This window comes from Anomalospiza imberbis, chromosome Z (assembly GCF_031753505.1).
Source record: "Anomalospiza imberbis isolate Cuckoo-Finch-1a 21T00152 chromosome Z, ASM3175350v1, whole genome shotgun sequence".
In the NCBI taxonomy this organism is placed as follows: domain Eukaryota; kingdom Metazoa; phylum Chordata; class Aves; order Passeriformes; family Viduidae; genus Anomalospiza; species Anomalospiza imberbis.
The window spans coordinates 64,680,196-64,698,573 of NC_089721.1; the positions used below are offsets into that span (position 1 = coordinate 64,680,196).

General features: G+C 40.9%; 1 protein-coding gene and 1 long non-coding RNA gene across 8 annotated transcripts in view; one reads left to right on the forward strand and one right to left on the reverse strand.

Moving 5' to 3' along the window:
- Positions 1-637: 637 nt before the first annotated feature.
- On the reverse strand, positions 638-5,881 carry LOC137464770 (uncharacterized). The gene is made up of 2 exons (XR_010994412.1): positions 5,485-5,881; positions 638-755 (listed from the first exon to the last, which is right to left on the reverse strand). It is a non-coding gene; the product is annotated as an uncharacterized lncRNA (long non-coding RNA).
- Positions 5,882-6,072: 191 nt separating this feature from the next.
- The window catches only part of SEMA4D (semaphorin 4D), an 89,906-nt gene continuing 77,600 nt past the window's right edge, over positions 6,073-18,378 (forward strand). For 3 of the 7 annotated variants that reach the window (XM_068177193.1, XM_068177192.1, XM_068177186.1), the window contains exon 1: positions 6,073-6,207. Coding sequence is in view for 1 of the 7 variants with exons in the window: in XM_068177189.1 (XP_068033290.1) it covers positions 7,192-7,263 (72 nt within the window). In the remaining 6 variants the exon portion in view is untranslated. Of the gene's footprint in view, positions 6,208-6,309; positions 6,328-7,176; positions 7,264-18,378 lie in introns of those variants that run through there. The other 4 variants (XM_068177194.1, XM_068177187.1, XM_068177188.1 and 1 more) reach the window with 4 other exon arrangements.

Below are 18,378 nucleotides of genomic sequence, written 5' to 3' on the forward strand. Positions count from 1 at the left end.
CTAAGGAGGGGAATGTTTTAGACAGATAAAAGACATCTTTTCCTGATAGCCAAACCTCTTGATGCATTTTGAAGGCAGTAATCATCAGTCTTCGCATTTTTCTTTCCATTTCAGGGAGGACAGCAAGATGGAGATGATTAAAATGACCTGACCTTTTAAAATTATCTTTGTGAGTATCTTGTCAAAGACTAGCCTGGTTCCTTCCAACCCATCTTTTATTTTTCCTTTCATTATTCCCTGGAACAGAGGTCTGTGTTCCCAAAAGGGTTTTGATAGTAGCAAATTGCTCATATGAGCTTAGAAAAACTCATCCTCTCCTGTACTTTATGTCCTTTTATTTAATTTATAATAGTGAGGCAAGTGGATCCTTTGCTTTGTTCTCTATATAAAGTAACAGAAACGTTAGGAGCAACCAGTGGAAAGGAAAACCTTACTCTAGGGCAGGAAAAAAATGTCCCTGTGAAAGACATCACAATGGGAAATCATGACCTGGTTTAGCTTCAGCCAAAGAGGTGGTTATTAGGTTATTAGGGCAACTTAGTTCAAGAAGCAAGTTACATCAGGTTTTTGCATTCTTTGGGAGTGAGAAGGATGCCAGCCCAAAAAAAAAAAAATTCACACAAAGAGAGGAAAGCAGTCTGCTTTCACCTTTTATTCACAGTGTATTTGCACTGCTGACTTCTCATTTTGCGGATTCATGGTTGTCTGAGTGTTGACAGGAATCAATTGGCTTGTCATTACTTGAGATAGATGCCCTGTACAAGAACAGGAGCAACTATGAGATTCATACTTTAACACTGTTGTTCTATCGAGGTTCAAAGCTGGGAGTCTACAGGTTTTAGCTGGGTAACTAAGCTGAAGTCAAAGGTAGTTACGGACATTGGTACAAGTTAAAGAATCCCACTAGTCTTCTGATCCTCTCCAAGTAAACTGTGTGCATGGAAAGTAACTGAACTAAAATGCTATTCTGATTGATAAAAGGCAGAGTCTTCACTCAGTGCTGTGGTGATGCATTCCCCTCTTCTCAGGCCAGATGACATATGAACAGAGACATGCATACATAAAAGAGACAGGTCTGTGATTACTATCTTTTACAATCAAGTTTGTCACCAGAAAAATCTCCTATAATTTCACTTAATTTGTTTTTGTAAAGCATCATATTAAGTTATTCCTCTATAAAAAGAAGTAAGAAAAATAAGAAAACATCATAAAATATTGTAATAATGCAGGCAAAAAAAATGTAGGGTCCATACAGGAAGAACACAAGCTTAGTATAGAGTTTCTAAATGTCTCAATCTACTACTCTCAAACCCTACATTTGCTTTTCCTGTATTAACAAAAGAACACCTTTGTTACCTCTCTGGTTTCATATTTATTCATGACTAGCTCATGTTACTCCATACCAATAGTTTGATATTGGTATTATATGTATGAAAAACATGTAATCAGAAATGATTCCTGTGATTGGTGATGACTCCATTAAACAATTTTCATTACTTTGGTATTTTTGGAAATGTAATTGCATTTTAAAAAAATATGTAAACAATATATTGAGTTTTAGTTTCTTCATTATTCTTAATGTACTGCATTATTGATGTTGCCTCATTGACCTTGTCCCCTGAGGTAAGCACTGCTGACACCTTTTTTATTATTTTTCTCATTAATAAACATGTGCCTCCTTCACTAGCCCATGTACTTCTTCCACCATGTAGAGTAGATAAAGTGTCTTTTATCATTCATTTATTATTCATTGACTGTTGATTCTAAGTCTTTCCATGCCATCTTCCTATGAAAAGAGCACTGGAGTGGTTAGTTTCTTAATTTTGTAACCATGCACATAACTTAGCTGTTTGTGTAAGAATTACAGGCTCTGTATTTGGACACTGCTAAGTGAAAACATAAATTATTTGTTGTTGTTTTACCTAGGAGCAAAGTATGTTATTAATGTAATTTGCTAGTGATATCTCATTGTCAAATGCAAATGCTGACCCTACATCAGAATGAGGGGAATCCCTACCACTTTTGCCATCCTTCCCTAAATTCACCATGTCCCTTATCCCTTTAGCAAACTTTCTAACAGGCTGTGCTGTGACATTTAAAAGACTAGACTACAGATGTCTAACCATAGACATTAACCTACAGTGTAGCTCCCCTAAATCTGTTATTCCAGATTAGGAAATAAAAAGAAAAGGAAAACATTTTCTGTGACCTTTACAGAGTTCTTAGCCACACAGATCCATCAAAGGCAGAGAAAAAGACCTTCCTCTGCCATGTCATCCAGACATGCACTTCCCCTACTCTACATCATCTAAATGTAGATTTCTCTGTAGCATTTACTTAGCTCCCTCTCCTGTCTTAGGCATACAAACATGGTAAATACAGGGACAGTTTTAAAGTCGCTGAGTGTATAATTGCCATGTTTATCCATAATGATATAGGAAGTGTTCAGTCCAAAGAAACTCAAAAAACCCCAAGGTTTCACTGCCTCTGTAATTGCAAAGTGAAGTCAACGCATTTCTCTGCCTGATGGGGAGGATACAAAAGTAAAAGGTCAAGGCTTTATCCATCTGTGGTTCTGTCACTGACTTAGAGTATAATCTTGCAAAAATCTCTTTGAGCTGTCGTGTATCAGCTTCTTAACTAGGATAGTTAATGGCATCTTCCTGCTCTGCAAATAATTTTAGGTCTATGTCAATTCTAGTAGCTTAATGATGTTAATCAACATTAATGTACTGGACAATGCTTTTAAATGCCTTTTGTGTGTTTATTTTTCTATACGAATGTTTCCAAAACTGTTTTTATTGTCATGACTGTAAAATCTACTTAAAATCCTTATTTTTATTATCTTCTTTTCCCACAACCGGTAGTGAAAAGGGATTTTTTTCAGCAATGTGTGCTGTTTTCCTCTAATGCTGACTTACATCAATGATGAGTGATTTGAAAAGTCATGCCATCATAGCAATAAAAAGGTAGAGCTTGAAACTTTGACTTTATTCGGAATTGTTCACAGTTGCATTCATTCAACCCAACTATTTATTCTTTTATTCTCTCATCCATTCATTCTCTCATGCACCCTGCTACTGACCTATTCCCTGCATTATGTATTGGTTTGCAAACCTCTGGGCATCTTCAATGCCATTTTCACTGACTTAGTAAAAACCTACCACCTGTTCACTCACTCACTCTTGGAAAGATCTGCCCTCAGTCTCAGACCTGGCTTCTGAGACAGCTTTAGTCTCTCTCAGTCCTGACTCTGCTCCTGTATCTTCTACCCTGTGGCTTATTTGTTTGTCAGTTTAATTAAGGACTGCAGGTTTAAGAGCACCATCAGTTGTTACAGCTTTCTTTAACCCCTTTTTCTTTCTTAATTGCTTATTTATTTTTTCCTGGCACAGATTTGACAGCTTGCCTAGACTTAAAATACCAATGTGTATATTCAACCTCAACACATTGTCTGAAGTAAGTGTGTTAGGACTGAGACAGTCTTTATATATTACTTTGCAGAAAGTAATATATGGAAGAAGAAATTTTATATATTACTTTACATATTACTATATATATTGCTTTGCAGAAAGCATTAGGTTTCCTTTTGAAGATTTGACTTTATTATGGTTATAGTAAAGGTTTTTAAAAGCATGTTTCCTCCATGTCCTTGGAATACCCATTATGGAATTGATGTGGACATGAATAAATAATTGTTCATTATTTGATCTCATTGCCACAGCAATGAGAAGAAGCATTTGGAAAATTATTATCTTTTTTTTGGAAAACAAAATCAGTTATAATTACTTGGAGGACCAGTGTCTTTAGCCCTACACCACTAGCTCACATACAACCCAGATTAATATTACAGACCTCTGGAAAATGTCTCAAATCTGTGTCAGAGGCCATTTATTTTTTAGTCCTGTGAAAGAAATTACTTATAATTGTAACCAAAAGGAATTTTCAGTGGTGCAATTCATGGTACCAGCTGTAAGTTCCCAACACTGTTATTGCTAGCGTTTTCTTTTTCTCATCAAATCCCATTTGGTAATATATACCTGAAAGAAGGTTCTAAATGTGATTGAGAATCTGCCATTTGATAAGGTACAAATATTCTTGTTTTACCTCCAACCTTCAAGTCTGCAAAACTCTCCAGGTTTTGCTGAGAATGGAGATTGAAAGCTACTTTATACAAATTAACAATACAATTCTTAAAAGGTACTGACATATAACCTGGATAGAGTCAGAAATAATGGAAATTTTGTCTTGGTGCTAGCCTTTGCTCCAGTTCCCTTGTGCCACTCCTGGTTTTTGGAAATTTGTGCAGTCTGCAGGCTTCATGGGGAAACCTGACAAAATCCCTGTGATTTTCCTACTCAGAGCTAAGAATTGCCCAAGCCTAGATTTTGTAAAATGAGAGATTAAAAAATCATCTTTATTTCTTCCCTTGTAATATAATTTCATAGTTGTATCCCTCAGGACATGCTTAAAGTCTTGTCTGCACTAGAGGGTTTTGCTAGCATATTAATACCAGCAGTCAGTCCCAGTGGAGATGCAGATTAATCTTCTGATGGTATAAATTACAGCAATATCCCAAATACAATATGATAAGGATTTTTTATCATGCTACTGTATTTTCAGCACGGATTTTCTGGCATGGGTTCATTTGTTCATTTGACCCTCTCATTTATGCCCCTGTAAGACTCAGGTTAATCATCAGAAGTGGTTCTGCCCCTTCCTTGCAGACCATGGCTTCTCATCCCCTCCTGCTGCCGTCCCCCAGAGCTGGGTATGACTACTTTCTTCTCAATGCTTCATATCCAATGTTTTGATGGCATTACGGCCCTATTTGATGTCAATGGTTGGATGAACACTGGTTATCCATTGTTAAGGTAGACTGTTACCTCACCATTTTGAAAATGTAGTGCAGGAAAACTCATTTCCCACTGTTTACCACACAACAGACTGTTTGCTGCTTATGCTAATACCCTTCTTCATATGCTACCATTTTGTATATCCTGAAATACCAAGGTTGCTTTGCATGTAACTTCCTTCATGTGAAGTTATTATCATGTCTCCATGCTCTAAGAGGCTCGATCTCCTCAATGATTTCTTCTTGATGTTATTTCTTACCTACAGCTAATGTGAATTATTAGAGATTGACTAGCATGTTATTGTAAAAATACAATATTGTGTAATGCTGGAATTTAAAGGTCAGCCAGTAAAGCAAGTGCTATTATCTGACAAACTAAGAATTTTGTTCAGTCTTGCTTCAATGACTACTGCTAACCAAGCTATGGCAATCTCATGACACTGGTATCACCTGTTCCACAGCAGTAAAAAAAACCCAAACCAAACCCCAATCCAAAACCAGACACCCACGTGTTGGTCCATGCCATTCATCGGAACAGTCGCACCAGGCGTGCCCAGACACGATGGTAATCACCAGCTCATCAGTGACTCAGCAGAATGGTCACGGGTGGGATCCGTGCATTTGCTGACCTATTTTCTGTCCTCCTTTTATATACCGCCAAGCAGTCACCTAAGCGAGCCTATGCTTTTAAGGTGCAATAATTCCATTAACATTTGTTTATGGTACGAGTTATTTCATTCCCATGGTACCGAGAGGCTGGATCCCAGGTGCGGTTTTCCCTGGGGTCTGCGGCGAGCGGATCTATCCTGCCCGCGACGAAAAGGCGGAGGGGAAGCAGTGGGATGCGACAAGTGGCACTAGGTGCGAGGAGCTGCGGTGGCTCTTGCTCGGCCCGGCTGAACTGCGGGACACCGCACCTGCTTTCGGCAGAGGCGCCTCGGTGCCTTGCCAAGCCACGAAGCCCCGGGTGGCGCGGGAGGAGCCTCTCCGCCGGCGCCGTGACGGGGCTAAGGTCACCCGGCGGCGCTGCCGTTAGCGGGGCTGCGCCGAGCGGGGGGGAAGGGACGGGCAGTACCGAGGACAGGGCGGCTCCGGCCCCTGCCGGACCCCCGGCAGCGAGGGCCGGGTCCGCCCCCAGCACCGCTCGGCCCCAAACTTGTTACACACGGGCACCAACTCCTCCTCCTCCTCCTCCTCCTCCTCCTGCTGCTGCCGCCGCTGCCCCTCCCGCCGCCGCCACCCTGCCCCCACCGGCGCGGGGAGAAGGGGGCTGCGCCGGCCCAGCCCCAGCCGCGGGGAAGGCGCCGAGGCAGGCGGAAGCCGCGCGAGGGGAGCGCCGCAGCCCCCCGCAGGTAGGCGCGCCCGGCGGGGCGGGCTGTGCGTCGGCCAGGGAGGAGGAGACGGCGGCGGCGAGGGAGCGGTCGGCGCTGGGGCAGCGACCGTCCGTGCCCGCTGCGCCTTCTCCTGCCGAGGTGGGTGCGGGGCTGGGGGACCCGCGCGTGGGGGCGGGCGGCGCGGCCGCACCTACGGAACGCAGTCCGTCCTGCCGGCTGACAGGGCCCGCGCCGCCGCTGGGTTCGGGCGGGGGGCGAGGGCGCTGGTAGCCCCCGCGTGCGACGCGGCCGGAGCGAGACGGAGAGGAGGAGCCTCCAGCTGCAGCAAATGAGCGAGGGCTGTCAGGTTTTTAAATCTGCTTTTCCTCCCACCGCCCCCGAGCCCCGCTGACTCCGGCGGCAGCGGCCGCCGGCCCTCCGGCTGCGGCTCCGCCAGGTGCGTGCCCGGGGTGGCGGTCGGGCCCCCACCGCCCGCGCTTGCCGCACCTGCCGTGGAGACGGGGGCCGGGGGCGCGCCCCAGGGTGGTGAGTGTGGATGTGAGGCGTTTTCGCCTGGCTGAGAAGCAGTCGGTTTCCAAGGGCCAGTAGCTCAGGTTGCCGGGAGTGTGTCCCGGCGCTTCGGGGAGGCCGCTGTCTGCTGGGAACCGCCGTCCCTCACTGAGCGAAGAGCAGTACGCAGTACTGGGTGCTTGCTGTCGGGGAGCCGGCTGCATGTGTTCAGAAGAGCTGTTATGTGCTGCTTTATTTTTTAGCTGTCAGGAGAGTTTAAATCAGGTCTCCACAGAGGTGCTGAGTTTGCAAGGTATGGGTGAAGGGAGAGTTTTCTGTCCCCATTTGCCCCTCCGCTAATTCTGAGGGGATGTCTTCACTGCTTCCCGGAGGTGTGGGTTATTGCATGGTCTTTTCCGCGTATACAATATGCATCATGGGCGTTTAAGGGAGTGGGATTGACTGGATGAATGCAGCCGCGGTAACCTCATTGTTGCAGCTCCTTTCTATTACATGACTGCCTTTAGCAGGGAGGGGAATAGCAGCTTGATCCTGCCCTGGTGTAGGACGGAACCTGGTGGATCTGTAGATTGAAGGGATTTTTCAAGTCTGCTTTTTGGTTTAATGCTGAAACGTTTTCCTGTCTTCCTTCATGTCTTTATTCTACCTCTTATGAGGAGTTACTTCGGCTGAAAAATGTTTAAATGTTTAACCCTTTAAGTTTATAGCACCCAGGTCTTTCTAGTAGCTCTGGAAATCAATGTAGCAATAAAGCCTCTTTTTTAAAGAAAATTAGAATTCTCACAGTAATAAGCACACGTCTGTTGAGTGCTTTGTGCCCATCAGGCTCAGAAATAGCTACTGATCTCATACTCCCTTTTGGATACCTGTATGGAGGTTTTGTTAGAGAACAGTTTAATGATTTCTTTTATTAGAAAGCGTGCGAGCTCAGGCAGTTACGCAAGTGCGCCTAAAGAAGGCCGTGCTGGCTGCATGGATAGCGAATGTGGAGGCCGAGCCGGAGTGGGAGTATCGTTTACAAACTGAGTTAGAAAGGGGCATTGTAAGAGAGAGCCGAGTCGAGTGGCTTGTGTCGGGTGAAACACTGTACGTACCATGTTCCCTGCTGTGCAGGGAAGAGCGTTTGTGCTGTGTGCTGCCTGGGACAAGCAGGCTATGTATGGATGGCCACTCATTCTTCATGGTAGCAGAGATGAGGTATAGGTGACTTTTTCCACTGGAAGCAAACGGATGGCACGGGAATGTGTTACTGCGTTTATATTCTTAAAGAAAAAAAATAAGGCTTTGTAAATGGGGAGCTGGATTGACAGATGAAGACTGTCTTTACTATCATCTCTTGGCTTGTAGAGGAAGTATTTCACCCTCTCTCCCCTCTCTTCTGAAGCAATTATTTTATATACCTTTTCCAATGGTCCAGGATTGCTACAGAGTCTGCTGACAAAAACTGCTTGCATTCATATCTACCAAAATAGGTCTATAGCTGTTTTTTAAATTTCTCTCGTGCTTTTTCTATTTTTAAGAAACAAAAACCATTGTAGCTAGTGGGAGGGCAGTTAGCTACTTCCACAACAAATTAAGTGTTTGATGTGAACGTTCTATTTCAAAACTCTTAACGCTGATACATAGGTTTTTCTGGACACTCTTAAGTACAGGTGTGCCCACAGACTTAATTTAATATGCTGTGTTGCCATGTCTTTGCTGGTATTATGATTCAGTCTCCTCTCCTCCCTCCATCTCAGTCCCTGCATAAACAGCTATTACACTGAACACTCGATAACCTTTTCTTGTTAACATGGATACACCAGTACCCTGCCAAAATGTGTGGATTTATACCACTAAGAGGTCCTGCAAACAGAAGAGATGTTCTGGATGCCCTGACGCATCCCATGTTGGCCTGCCTCCTGAGCAGCTGAGCCTCCAAGTTCCCTGCTTCATGCAGCCTTTTGCTGGGGAGGAGCTCGAGAACTCGAGAGGATCTGTCATCTGCTGAAGGCCACTTGGGTGGAGTTGAAAGCTGCACCGTGCTTGCTCTGCAGCACACTCTTGTCCTCTCTCCCAGCTGTCTTAAGGGGTGTGTGCAAAATGAATATTTTCGTTTTAAAATACATTTTCTTAGCTGTTTTCTTGCAGTGAAGCAAGTGGGAGGTCTCTTTCAGTCATGTCAAAATCAGTTCTTGTTCTGGGCTGCTAGCATTAGATATAATACTTGCTTATGTCACCTACTTTGCAAAAGGTGTTGAATAAGTCGATAGGTGGTTGTGCCATAATCTGATTTTTAAGGATGACTTTTTTAAGTTGGACTCTAAAACAGTAGAAATAAAATTCTGGAGCATTTCTATCACCGTTACGTTATCTTGGAACTCTTCTGATTGCTTTTAGTTTTGGTTTTCTCCAGGAAAAAGGCAATCCCAAGCTAGCTGTTGCAATAGGGATTTTATAGATAACAAGAATATAAAGTATTTCCCCTGAATGTTCAGAGGTGAAGTTACTTATGCCAGGTTTTGCTGTGCAAAGGTAATGAAATAATTGCCAAAGTTGACCAACATGTCTTGTAAGCCCTCCAGTGCTTCCACGTGTTGGATCTTGTTGAATTCACATTCTGTGATTTAAATGCGTTGAAAAGTAGCTTCTGAAGGTATATGACCATGAAAGCATTATTCATGAATGGGTGGTAATCTACTATGAGTCTTACTAAACTAAAAATTAAGTACTTGTAGACATGACTGAGACAATTTGTCACAGTATTTTAAATTCTGGGTAGCATGTGAGAGTAAGGTTGAAGATTTAAAGATGACAACAAAAACAAGTAAAGCAGATAGGAAACTTTCATTGTGGTAATATTAAACAGTTTGGTGAGGGAGTGTTCTCTGTTGTGCCCTATACTCAGTTGCTGTATGCTGTGTTAATTAACTGAAGAAAGGTATGCTTATTTGGGAACCTGCTTAATAAACAAGGAGCTGGGAAGTGCTTTTGGCTTTTTGTTTGGTTGCTTTTTCTCTGAAGTTTTCTGCCTCCTTTTTTCTAACTAGTAATTTTGCTGATGATAAAGCAATATTTTATAAGGTCTTCTTCATCTGGCTTTGCTTAGTTGTCCTGTGCTTGAGTGTCTAGGTAGATAGGTAAAAGAAGTGTATTGAAAAGAATGAGAAAAGTCCCACATAACTTTACTTGTGTCTTGAGCTTGGGAAGATGAAGTGGCTAAAGAGCTGCTTTTCAGTGGAGCATACAACTGGTTGAGTACCAGAAGGAGCTTGGGAATGCCAAAAGGTACTGCCAAAGCTTCCATTTGCAGTTAACTTGCCTGTGTGTTTATATAGCTGTGCAGGCTAGATGTGGAAGCTGTTATAATTGTTTTCCTTCTGATATGGAGGTTTTGTCCTTGTTTTTTGGATGAATTGATGAAAGGAACGAAGAATAACTTTTTCTGTTCCCATAGCTCTTCAGCTACAAAGAAGAAAAGTAGAACCTCCAATTTAAGATTCACGTGTGCTGCCATCCTGGATTGGGAAGTTACAGATCTTGCTGTCCAGAACTGGATGGTCTTATGTTTAATTGTATTCTGGCCAAAAAGATTTTATATTCTTTTATCTGCCCGTAAAGTTCCAGGAATGCAAAGGCCTGTTTAGCTTTTGGATGTGCTGCTGTAGCCTGGCTTCACCATGAGGGAGGATATTGCCTGCAGTAAGAAGTGTGTTGAGCTCCTCTTCTAGCCAAGGGTGTCCAAGAGCTGCTCTGTTTCCTCCTGCTCCCTGTAACACCAAGCTGTGGTGCAGCAAGCTTTTAGGTATGTCTGTGTTTCTGAAAATAAAATTAATAAATAGACCAGAACTTACCTTCAGTAAATGTAGTGCTTTCTCTTTTTTTTTATTATGGGGTGGAAGAGGAAAAGAAGACTTGTACTGAATGAAAAGTCATGACTGTTTTTTTCAGTACTGTTAACTCTGAGACTTTTGACTCATAGGTCTTTTAAAGCACCTGACAGCAGCCTTTACTTCAAGAGTGTGTTGTTCTGTACTGAGGGAGCCAGTTCTTGTGGCCTGGAGGGGGGAACAAAACAGATGACAAAATAGTAAAGAACTGTAAACAGATGAAAATAATAATAAAAATCTGTAGATGTAAGCAGATAAGGAACTTAAGAACCTTTATAAAGACTGTACATATAGTTAATTGGAGACCATGTTAATTGAAGACCCAGTTTTTTGGTACAAGTTATAGTGGACACATTTTTTGTCTTTCTGTGCTCTTCCACCTATTTCTTTTTGTCTCTGTTCATGTACAGCAGTGAACTCATAACCCACTAGGCATTTTCTGCATTGATCCTCTTAAAAAATTAGTATTAGCCAGTATATGAAGCAGACTAAAGAGGATTGAGCACTGCTACAAGATTAGTACCTGTTGGCCTCATTGCAAAGAGAGGCAGGTTCCCTGTTTCTTGTATGGAGCCTGGTTGTGTGTTCGACTGCATGGTTGTGCAGGCTGAGCAGATGTGTAGGTGATGAAGCACTGGTGTGGAAGTGACTCGGAAATATATGGAATTAGCAGACTGGGAAATTGTGATGTTGTTACTGCATCTGATTTCTTAGCTGAAAGGAATATGCAAAGCAGGGGAGGGTTTCTGGAGATGGCCAGTTGTACTGGGAAAGCAGGGAGGAGAGGAAAAACTTTTACATACTTGGTTAGCTCTTTGCTGGCGTGCAACAGAGAGACCAAAGGTTGTCTGGAACCTAAAGCAGGTCTGACAGAACTGCAGCAAGGTGAGACAGTAGGGAGGCTGGAATTCCCTGTGCCTGAGTGAAACCTCCAGGTCCATACAGATTTGCATACATTGCAAATGGCAGAGCCGAGGAGTAGGGAGACGAATGCATGAAACGTGATTATAGTTCTTGCTTTGTTGAAGAGTATCACAGCCAGCCTTTAACAGTATTTCTGAGTTTTTTACTTCTCCTAATATAAAGCAGGCATTCTTCTTGCCCAAATAATTGATTTATAAGTATATGCTCAGTTGTGTGTGTTTTTTTTTTAATAAACAAATGATGCTGTATGAACTTTGTCATTGAATACACAAAGAGATGAATAGAAATGTGGAGGATTTTTGTTTTTATAGAATGTCTTTGTTCTCATTTCCACTGAAAGAGATGAGTTACAATTGTGTGTTACTGGAAAAACAGTGCAAGATGTGGGGAAGGGACCTAGAGATGTGGAAGCTCTTGGATTTGTATGTGAATTCTCTCTCTGTGTAAATTTTATATGTTCTGGGGAGAATGGAGCAATATAGACTTTTTAAAAAACAAAGTGCACATTGAATTGATGTCTTAAATCAGGTCATTGAAGCTGTGCTTGACATTGGTTAGGTTTGTTGTAATTAAACTCATAATTCTGGAATACTTCAAAAGGAGACTGGTCAAAGTTTGTATGAGGACACAGTTAATCCCATAATTTATCTCCATAAAATGCATTACTTTACCTTTCTGGTTTGCAGATCATTTCTTGTGACAGTAGGAAGGACTAAACTGGCAATACCATGTAGTGTTTGGGACTGTCATATGCACATGGATAACACTAGTTTGTTTGCTGGAATTGCAGTAACTTGTAAGAATGTATGTCAATACAGTATTTTACATATACTTTTCTCTGTGCTTTCACCTCATCTAGTAATGCTTGAATTTATTCAGAAGATATTTATTAAATCACATTTAGGAAATAAAATCGCAGTTGTTAATGCAGGCCGAGCATTTGACTATTCAGTAAAATCAGATGGGACTCCTTTTGTTTGTCTGAGAATGTAAGGAAGACAGTTTGTGGAAGGGGGGGATCGTTGGACCAGCTGATACAATGACAGGCTTTGGTACAATCAATATTCTCTCAGCCTAATCTTATAAAATATTTATTGCCCTTCTTTCTGAGCCCCATCTTGGATGTTCTCAGTAGACTCTGTAATTCATGCCAGACATTGCACTGTGGGCCATGAGGTATTGCTGTGTCTAAATCTGTACTTAGTTTGAGTATGGTAAGAACTGTCTGCAAAGCATTTAAGAAGAGAAGAGTGGTTTGCACACAGAAATTAATAATCATGCCCTCATCTTGCCAAGCAGGTTTGTGTGGGTGGAACGTAGCTGAAGCGGGGCATATGCCTGCAGAGGTTGCCCTCTAGTACAGGGACTTGCCCAAGTATGCTCTTCTGACCTCCCAGAGTAACGACAAAAATCCAAACCAAGCAAAGCGTCCCCCAAGACAACAAGACGACAGCAAAACAATCCAAACCAACCAAAAATACACATACACAAACGCACGACCTCCCAAAAACAAACCCCCCCAGTAACAAGCTTTAGTTGTCTGCAGACTTTAGGAGTCTGCTGGACCAATGCTGTGCTCAAAGCTTTTTTTTCCCCCCCATATACCTGTTTTTTCTTTTCACTAGAAGTGCCTAAAATGGCCAGAGGCAAGAAATTCAGGCATTCCTGTTTCCACTCAGCAATTGCATATAATTACTAAGGATTTGCTGTAGGTGCTTATGTATGCGCACACAGATCCCCATCTGTGTATGGCTCTAAACCTAAAATGTCCATTTGTCAGAAAATTATTCATTGATCAGAGCTGTAGCTATAAAGAAAATAAGTACCTTTGATGGAATTAATATCCCACCAAGAAAGCAAAGCTACAAAAAACCTTGCAAAGACATTAAAAAGTGTCTGTATTTTGTACAGTGGTAGGAATTAATTTTTTCTTTCCTGTTAAAATCTAGTCTTATTTAGATGAGAGAGCGACTGCCTTTTTCTTCATTAAATTATTGGGATTGTTGAAAATCTAAATGCTTTAGATGCTTGGCCCTGTGGAAATAAATTTACTGCTCAGTTAAATCTTACTTAGGTTTTAGTCATCATCAGTGAAATTGATAAAATGCCTTGAAAGGTCACCCTGATTATCTTCTAGGTAAGTGAGACATAGAATGTAGTTTCATTTCTTTTGTACTGGAATTAGTTGTGAAGGATTGTGTAATGAATATGTGAGCCCTTTCCATAGGCTTAAGAGCTTTTATCTTTACAATTTCCTCTCTCTAAAGAATTAAAAAATAAAAGAAGCAACCCATAGGTATACATCCACAGTATATTAGCTGTTTAATGTATTTGAGTGGCTATTTTTTATGAGGGTGAATACTACTGAAATATTTTTTCTTCAAATATGTAGAAAAATTTGTTCTAAGTGCATGTTGAATCTTATCTTTTATGTGTCTAAGGGATTTATTACTCCAATATCAGAGGGTTTGTGACACAAATCTACTTCATACAAAAACATGACTGTATAAATGTGTATATTGGCTCATGTGTGTATTAAGATGTTGATAAGAACACATTCTTAGATGGTTGAATTTGCCTCTTTGGAATTAATTTAAAATAATATTTTTAAAAAGCATCTGTTTTGTATTTGCCTTGAAATGGGCTTCCTATGTGCATAAAGTGATTGTGCATCAAATGGTACATGCTGATATCCAGGAATTTCACTGAAGTTTTTAAGAACTTTTTCCCTCTTTAGCATTGACAACCACCAGAGGTAAAAGTAAGTGTTATTCAGAAGCTGTCTTCTGTTCTCTAATTTAATTGTTGGCTTTTATGAGAGTTCAGTTCCTGTTGCTGCATGTCTGCCTCTGTTTTTCTTCATATCTCTGCTTTCCATCTTCTGGAATAGGATGCAGATTTATTATATGTCAATTGCTTTGGAAAAAGGAATTTCTCAGCAGATTATGAAATGATGTTCTTGATCAATTGAAGCATCTGATGGCCTGTGCAACGTCTGGTTTCTGCTTCGTGTTTGCTGACAGAGCAGTATACTTTGAAGATGAATTTGCTGTAGTGTGATGGAGGGATGGTGCTGAAGTGGGTTTGAGAGCGTGTCCTGGGAGAATGGGTGAGTGCAGCAGAAAGTCAGTTGAGCAGGAGTAGTTACTGTTGGTCTGTGGAAGGTGAATGGAGTCAGCTGTGCTAATTTCTATGCAGTTAAGGGCCTTTGAGAGTGAAATGTGCTAATGTGGCCCTGTCATTACAAGGCACCTGACAGTGAAGGGAGCTTTGAGGTTCCCACAGAGAGATGTTAGCCTGCATATTTCCATGGCAACAGCCATCCCCTACACATTTATAACCTTTGATTAAAGATACAGAAAGGAGGAGGAAATGTTTTAAAAGTTACAAATACATAGCTTTAACTAGATCTTTAATTTTGACAATATCCCGTATTTACATTCCTTGGAGTGTGGAGATTTTCTAAGGAGCAGAGCTGTCCTTTTCCCATTTGGTAGACTTTGAGATGACATTTGGGGGCATAAGTGATGTTCTGGAGATGAATATCTGACTTTGATCGTAGCTACACCAACATCACTCCACCATCTTAGTTGCTGTTGATTTACATTAGCGTATTTTGTACCAAAATTGTGCTCAAAGTTTATTATGCAAGGGGTTTGTTACTCTGATAAAAGTGATTGTGGGGATTTGTGAAAGAATTCAAAAGAAATTAGAGGCAAAACTTATAAATTGTTTTAGATGATGTGATTTTTTTTTTTTTTTATATTTCACATAAGCAGGAAAGGTGAGTTTAGCTCACATTCTTACCACATGGCTTAGAAAGTCACAAGACTTCTAGTTACAAAATCTTTTAAAAATGTATTAGCTAATAAAACACTACTAATGAAACAATTTATGCTTTTAACTTAATATTTAAATATTTTCTTGCAAAGATTCATGCTGCATTGTAAGCTTTCTTAACTAATCATGTTGTAACTCACAAACCTACAATACTATACTCTGAAACTCTAAACTTTCCTCTACTTAGTGTGACATGTTTCTACTTTAAACTATAAATCCACATTCTCATTTCTAACACCTAAATTTAGAAGATTTTTCCAAAGTCTCAGATCAAATACTATGTTTAATTCTAAGCTTTGCCTTACAAGCCCCAAGCTCTGAGAATTCTCTACATTTCAAATTCCAACATTAGAGGAAAAGAACTGCTAAATCTCTGTTGAATAAGACTTCCTTTCAAAGAGGAGGAATGTGAGATAGCCTAAATTGTAGTTTCTTAAGCAGTATAGTGGCTGATGCGCAAAAACCTTATGCTGGAGGGGAGAGCAAACTGTTCCTGCACAAACTTGGGCTTGCTCTTGGCTTGCAAGCTATGTGGAAGAGCATATTTATGCTTGCTGCATCTTCAAATCTCTCCCTCCTTTACCCATCTCTGTGTTCTTGACAGTATTTTTCTACATGCAGTAGTAGTGGCCAGGTGTCAGGATTGCAAAACCTCTGTCCAGGTTAGCTATTCTCACTTGTGATTCTCACGTGCACCATGTTGTACTTCTAGGAATTTTTGTTACCAAAAAGCACCAGAATTTTGCCATCCATCACTTTCCTTGGATCATCCTTGTGAAGAGATAGTGAATTACTTTTGGGTTTCATGTTTATGCTAGAAGAAGTTGAGCTATAATACCAGAACTAATGGAGTGGGACCTTTGCAGAGGGATGAAATAAAACTGTGATTTTTCTATGCCTTTACTTTGGACAGCTAGGCTGTCTTTTTGCTTTGGACTAATCAGTATTGACTCTAGGTGAATCTGTTGCTATTTTGGTGAGGGAAAATGACAGATATTTTGTTGTGACTGCATGCAGAGTCCCTCCAGCATTTTTCCATCATGTCTTTCAGAAGGAAGAGGTGTACAGATGCTACTAAGTTTAGTTGGTGATTGATAGTTTAAATGGACAGAGTTGCCTAGGGTTGCCAAAACAGGGAATTTTAGTGCTACAGGTGTATTGTTCCATTGGAATTGCTAAGGCTGGGCAGACTGTGGTTACTACAAGCCTCTAGTAGTGCTTCTGCCTTGACCATGAAGCAAAGCAGCCTTCATGCTGCTCTTGTACGGATTCCTAATGTTTCTTGAGAGAGTTTTTGGTACTGAACGACCCAGTTGGTTACTGTGGAAAGTTCATGATGCTGGGATATTTAGAATGATAGTCTGCATTATAAAAGAGATAAGAAAAAGAAAACTTGGAGGAAAAAATTGGAAGATATTGCAAACTCTTTTTTTTCATTTTGGCTGCAAAGCATATTGATAGTGTTACTAATCTGTGCATTTTTTTATTAATTCTCATGTGTTTGGAATGGTTTACAGTGACTGTTCTGATACAAATAAGTATTTCTTGTCACTTTGAAGTAAGAGAACTGTTGTCTGCTAGGGATCTAAATAAAAGCAGAAAACAGGTCTTTCTGACATCAGGACCACATGTCAAATGGACATGGCAGCATAGTTACAGTTACAGCATTTCCATCCATTTTCATGAATTAGAAAGGTGAGGTTTAGCACTAGTCAGTGTGGATGATTTTTAAGTAGACAGAGGATGAGGCATTGTTTTGACAATATTTGGTTTTAACCAGAGTTAAACAGGTGCATTTTAAAGCCAAAGTAGCTTTTGGGTCAAGTTGCCTTACTGTCTGAATGCAAGATGTTATGCAAGTGAGTATAGGTACATCCATGAAGAGCATGATCATTTGTCTTCTGAGAGAAGAGTGCTGTCAGTAAAACAGCAGTCACAACCCCTCTTTCTGAGGTTTTGTTCTGCCAGTTACTACCAGAGAAGAAAGTTGTGCTGTTTTTGTCAGCTTCTGCAATGTGGCAGAAGAACATTTCCCATAGCAGTTTTACAGTGCCAGGAGTGGATTGGAGTAATGCTTGAGAGTAGAAAACATTGTTAGCTAGCTTCTCTCTCAATTACAGCTAAGATTCTAACCACTATTTTAGGGTCCTGAAAACTTGTTTGCAAGTTTTGTGAGAGTTTATGTCCTGTGTCGCTAAGAGAGGATAAAACCAAGCAAGATCCAGATAAATAACATTAATTGAAACTGCCTAAAAGGGATAGATAGAGATGTTTAGAGGTGGAACTCAAGTGGTCTAAAGGATACTGAAAGCATGTGTTGGAGTTTGAAGATAGGTACTTAAAATGCAAAACAGACTCTGATGATCTGAACATGCACTTCTGATTGGGGAGGTGCTGTGGCAGCTCTGAACTTGAGTGTTCAGACCATGATGACTGAGCAGTCTTTGAACAGTTCACCCTGATCCTGAAATGTCTGCCTGGATAAAGCTCAGCTGGAATAGATACACATGTAGAAGATATTACTGTAGCCTTTGTTTGGGATTTGCAGGTTTTTATGTTGGCTTCTGAAAAATGTTTTAATGATCTCTCTAGGAAGAGCAGTGTGGATTTTTAATGTAGTTCTTACATTAAAGCCAGTAGCACCATAAAAATGTTTGGTTGGCTGTCCTTGTGGGATTGCTGCCGCAACTTCAAAACTTCTTCAGATGTGATCAAATGACTTCAGCAGGCTCTTTTGAGACCCTTCATGAGGTGTTGAAAATCCTTTGTGGTTGCATGAGTTCAAGATGTTCAAGCCTTGGGATTTAAAACTTTATAGAGTCGAAAATTGTAAATGTAGTTGAGATTCTGTATATGGTTACTTAGGCAACATGCTATTAGTTTTTTTCTTTATACATTGCCACCCCTGAGCATGCCCTCTGTTCAGATAGATGAACCCTTTGGTTAGGGTTAAAATTAATCAAATATTGGCAGTAAAGCCACAAGCATTTTTTATATGCCATACTATCTGAAGGTGGCATATATTAAGATTCTTGTGGAAAGCAAG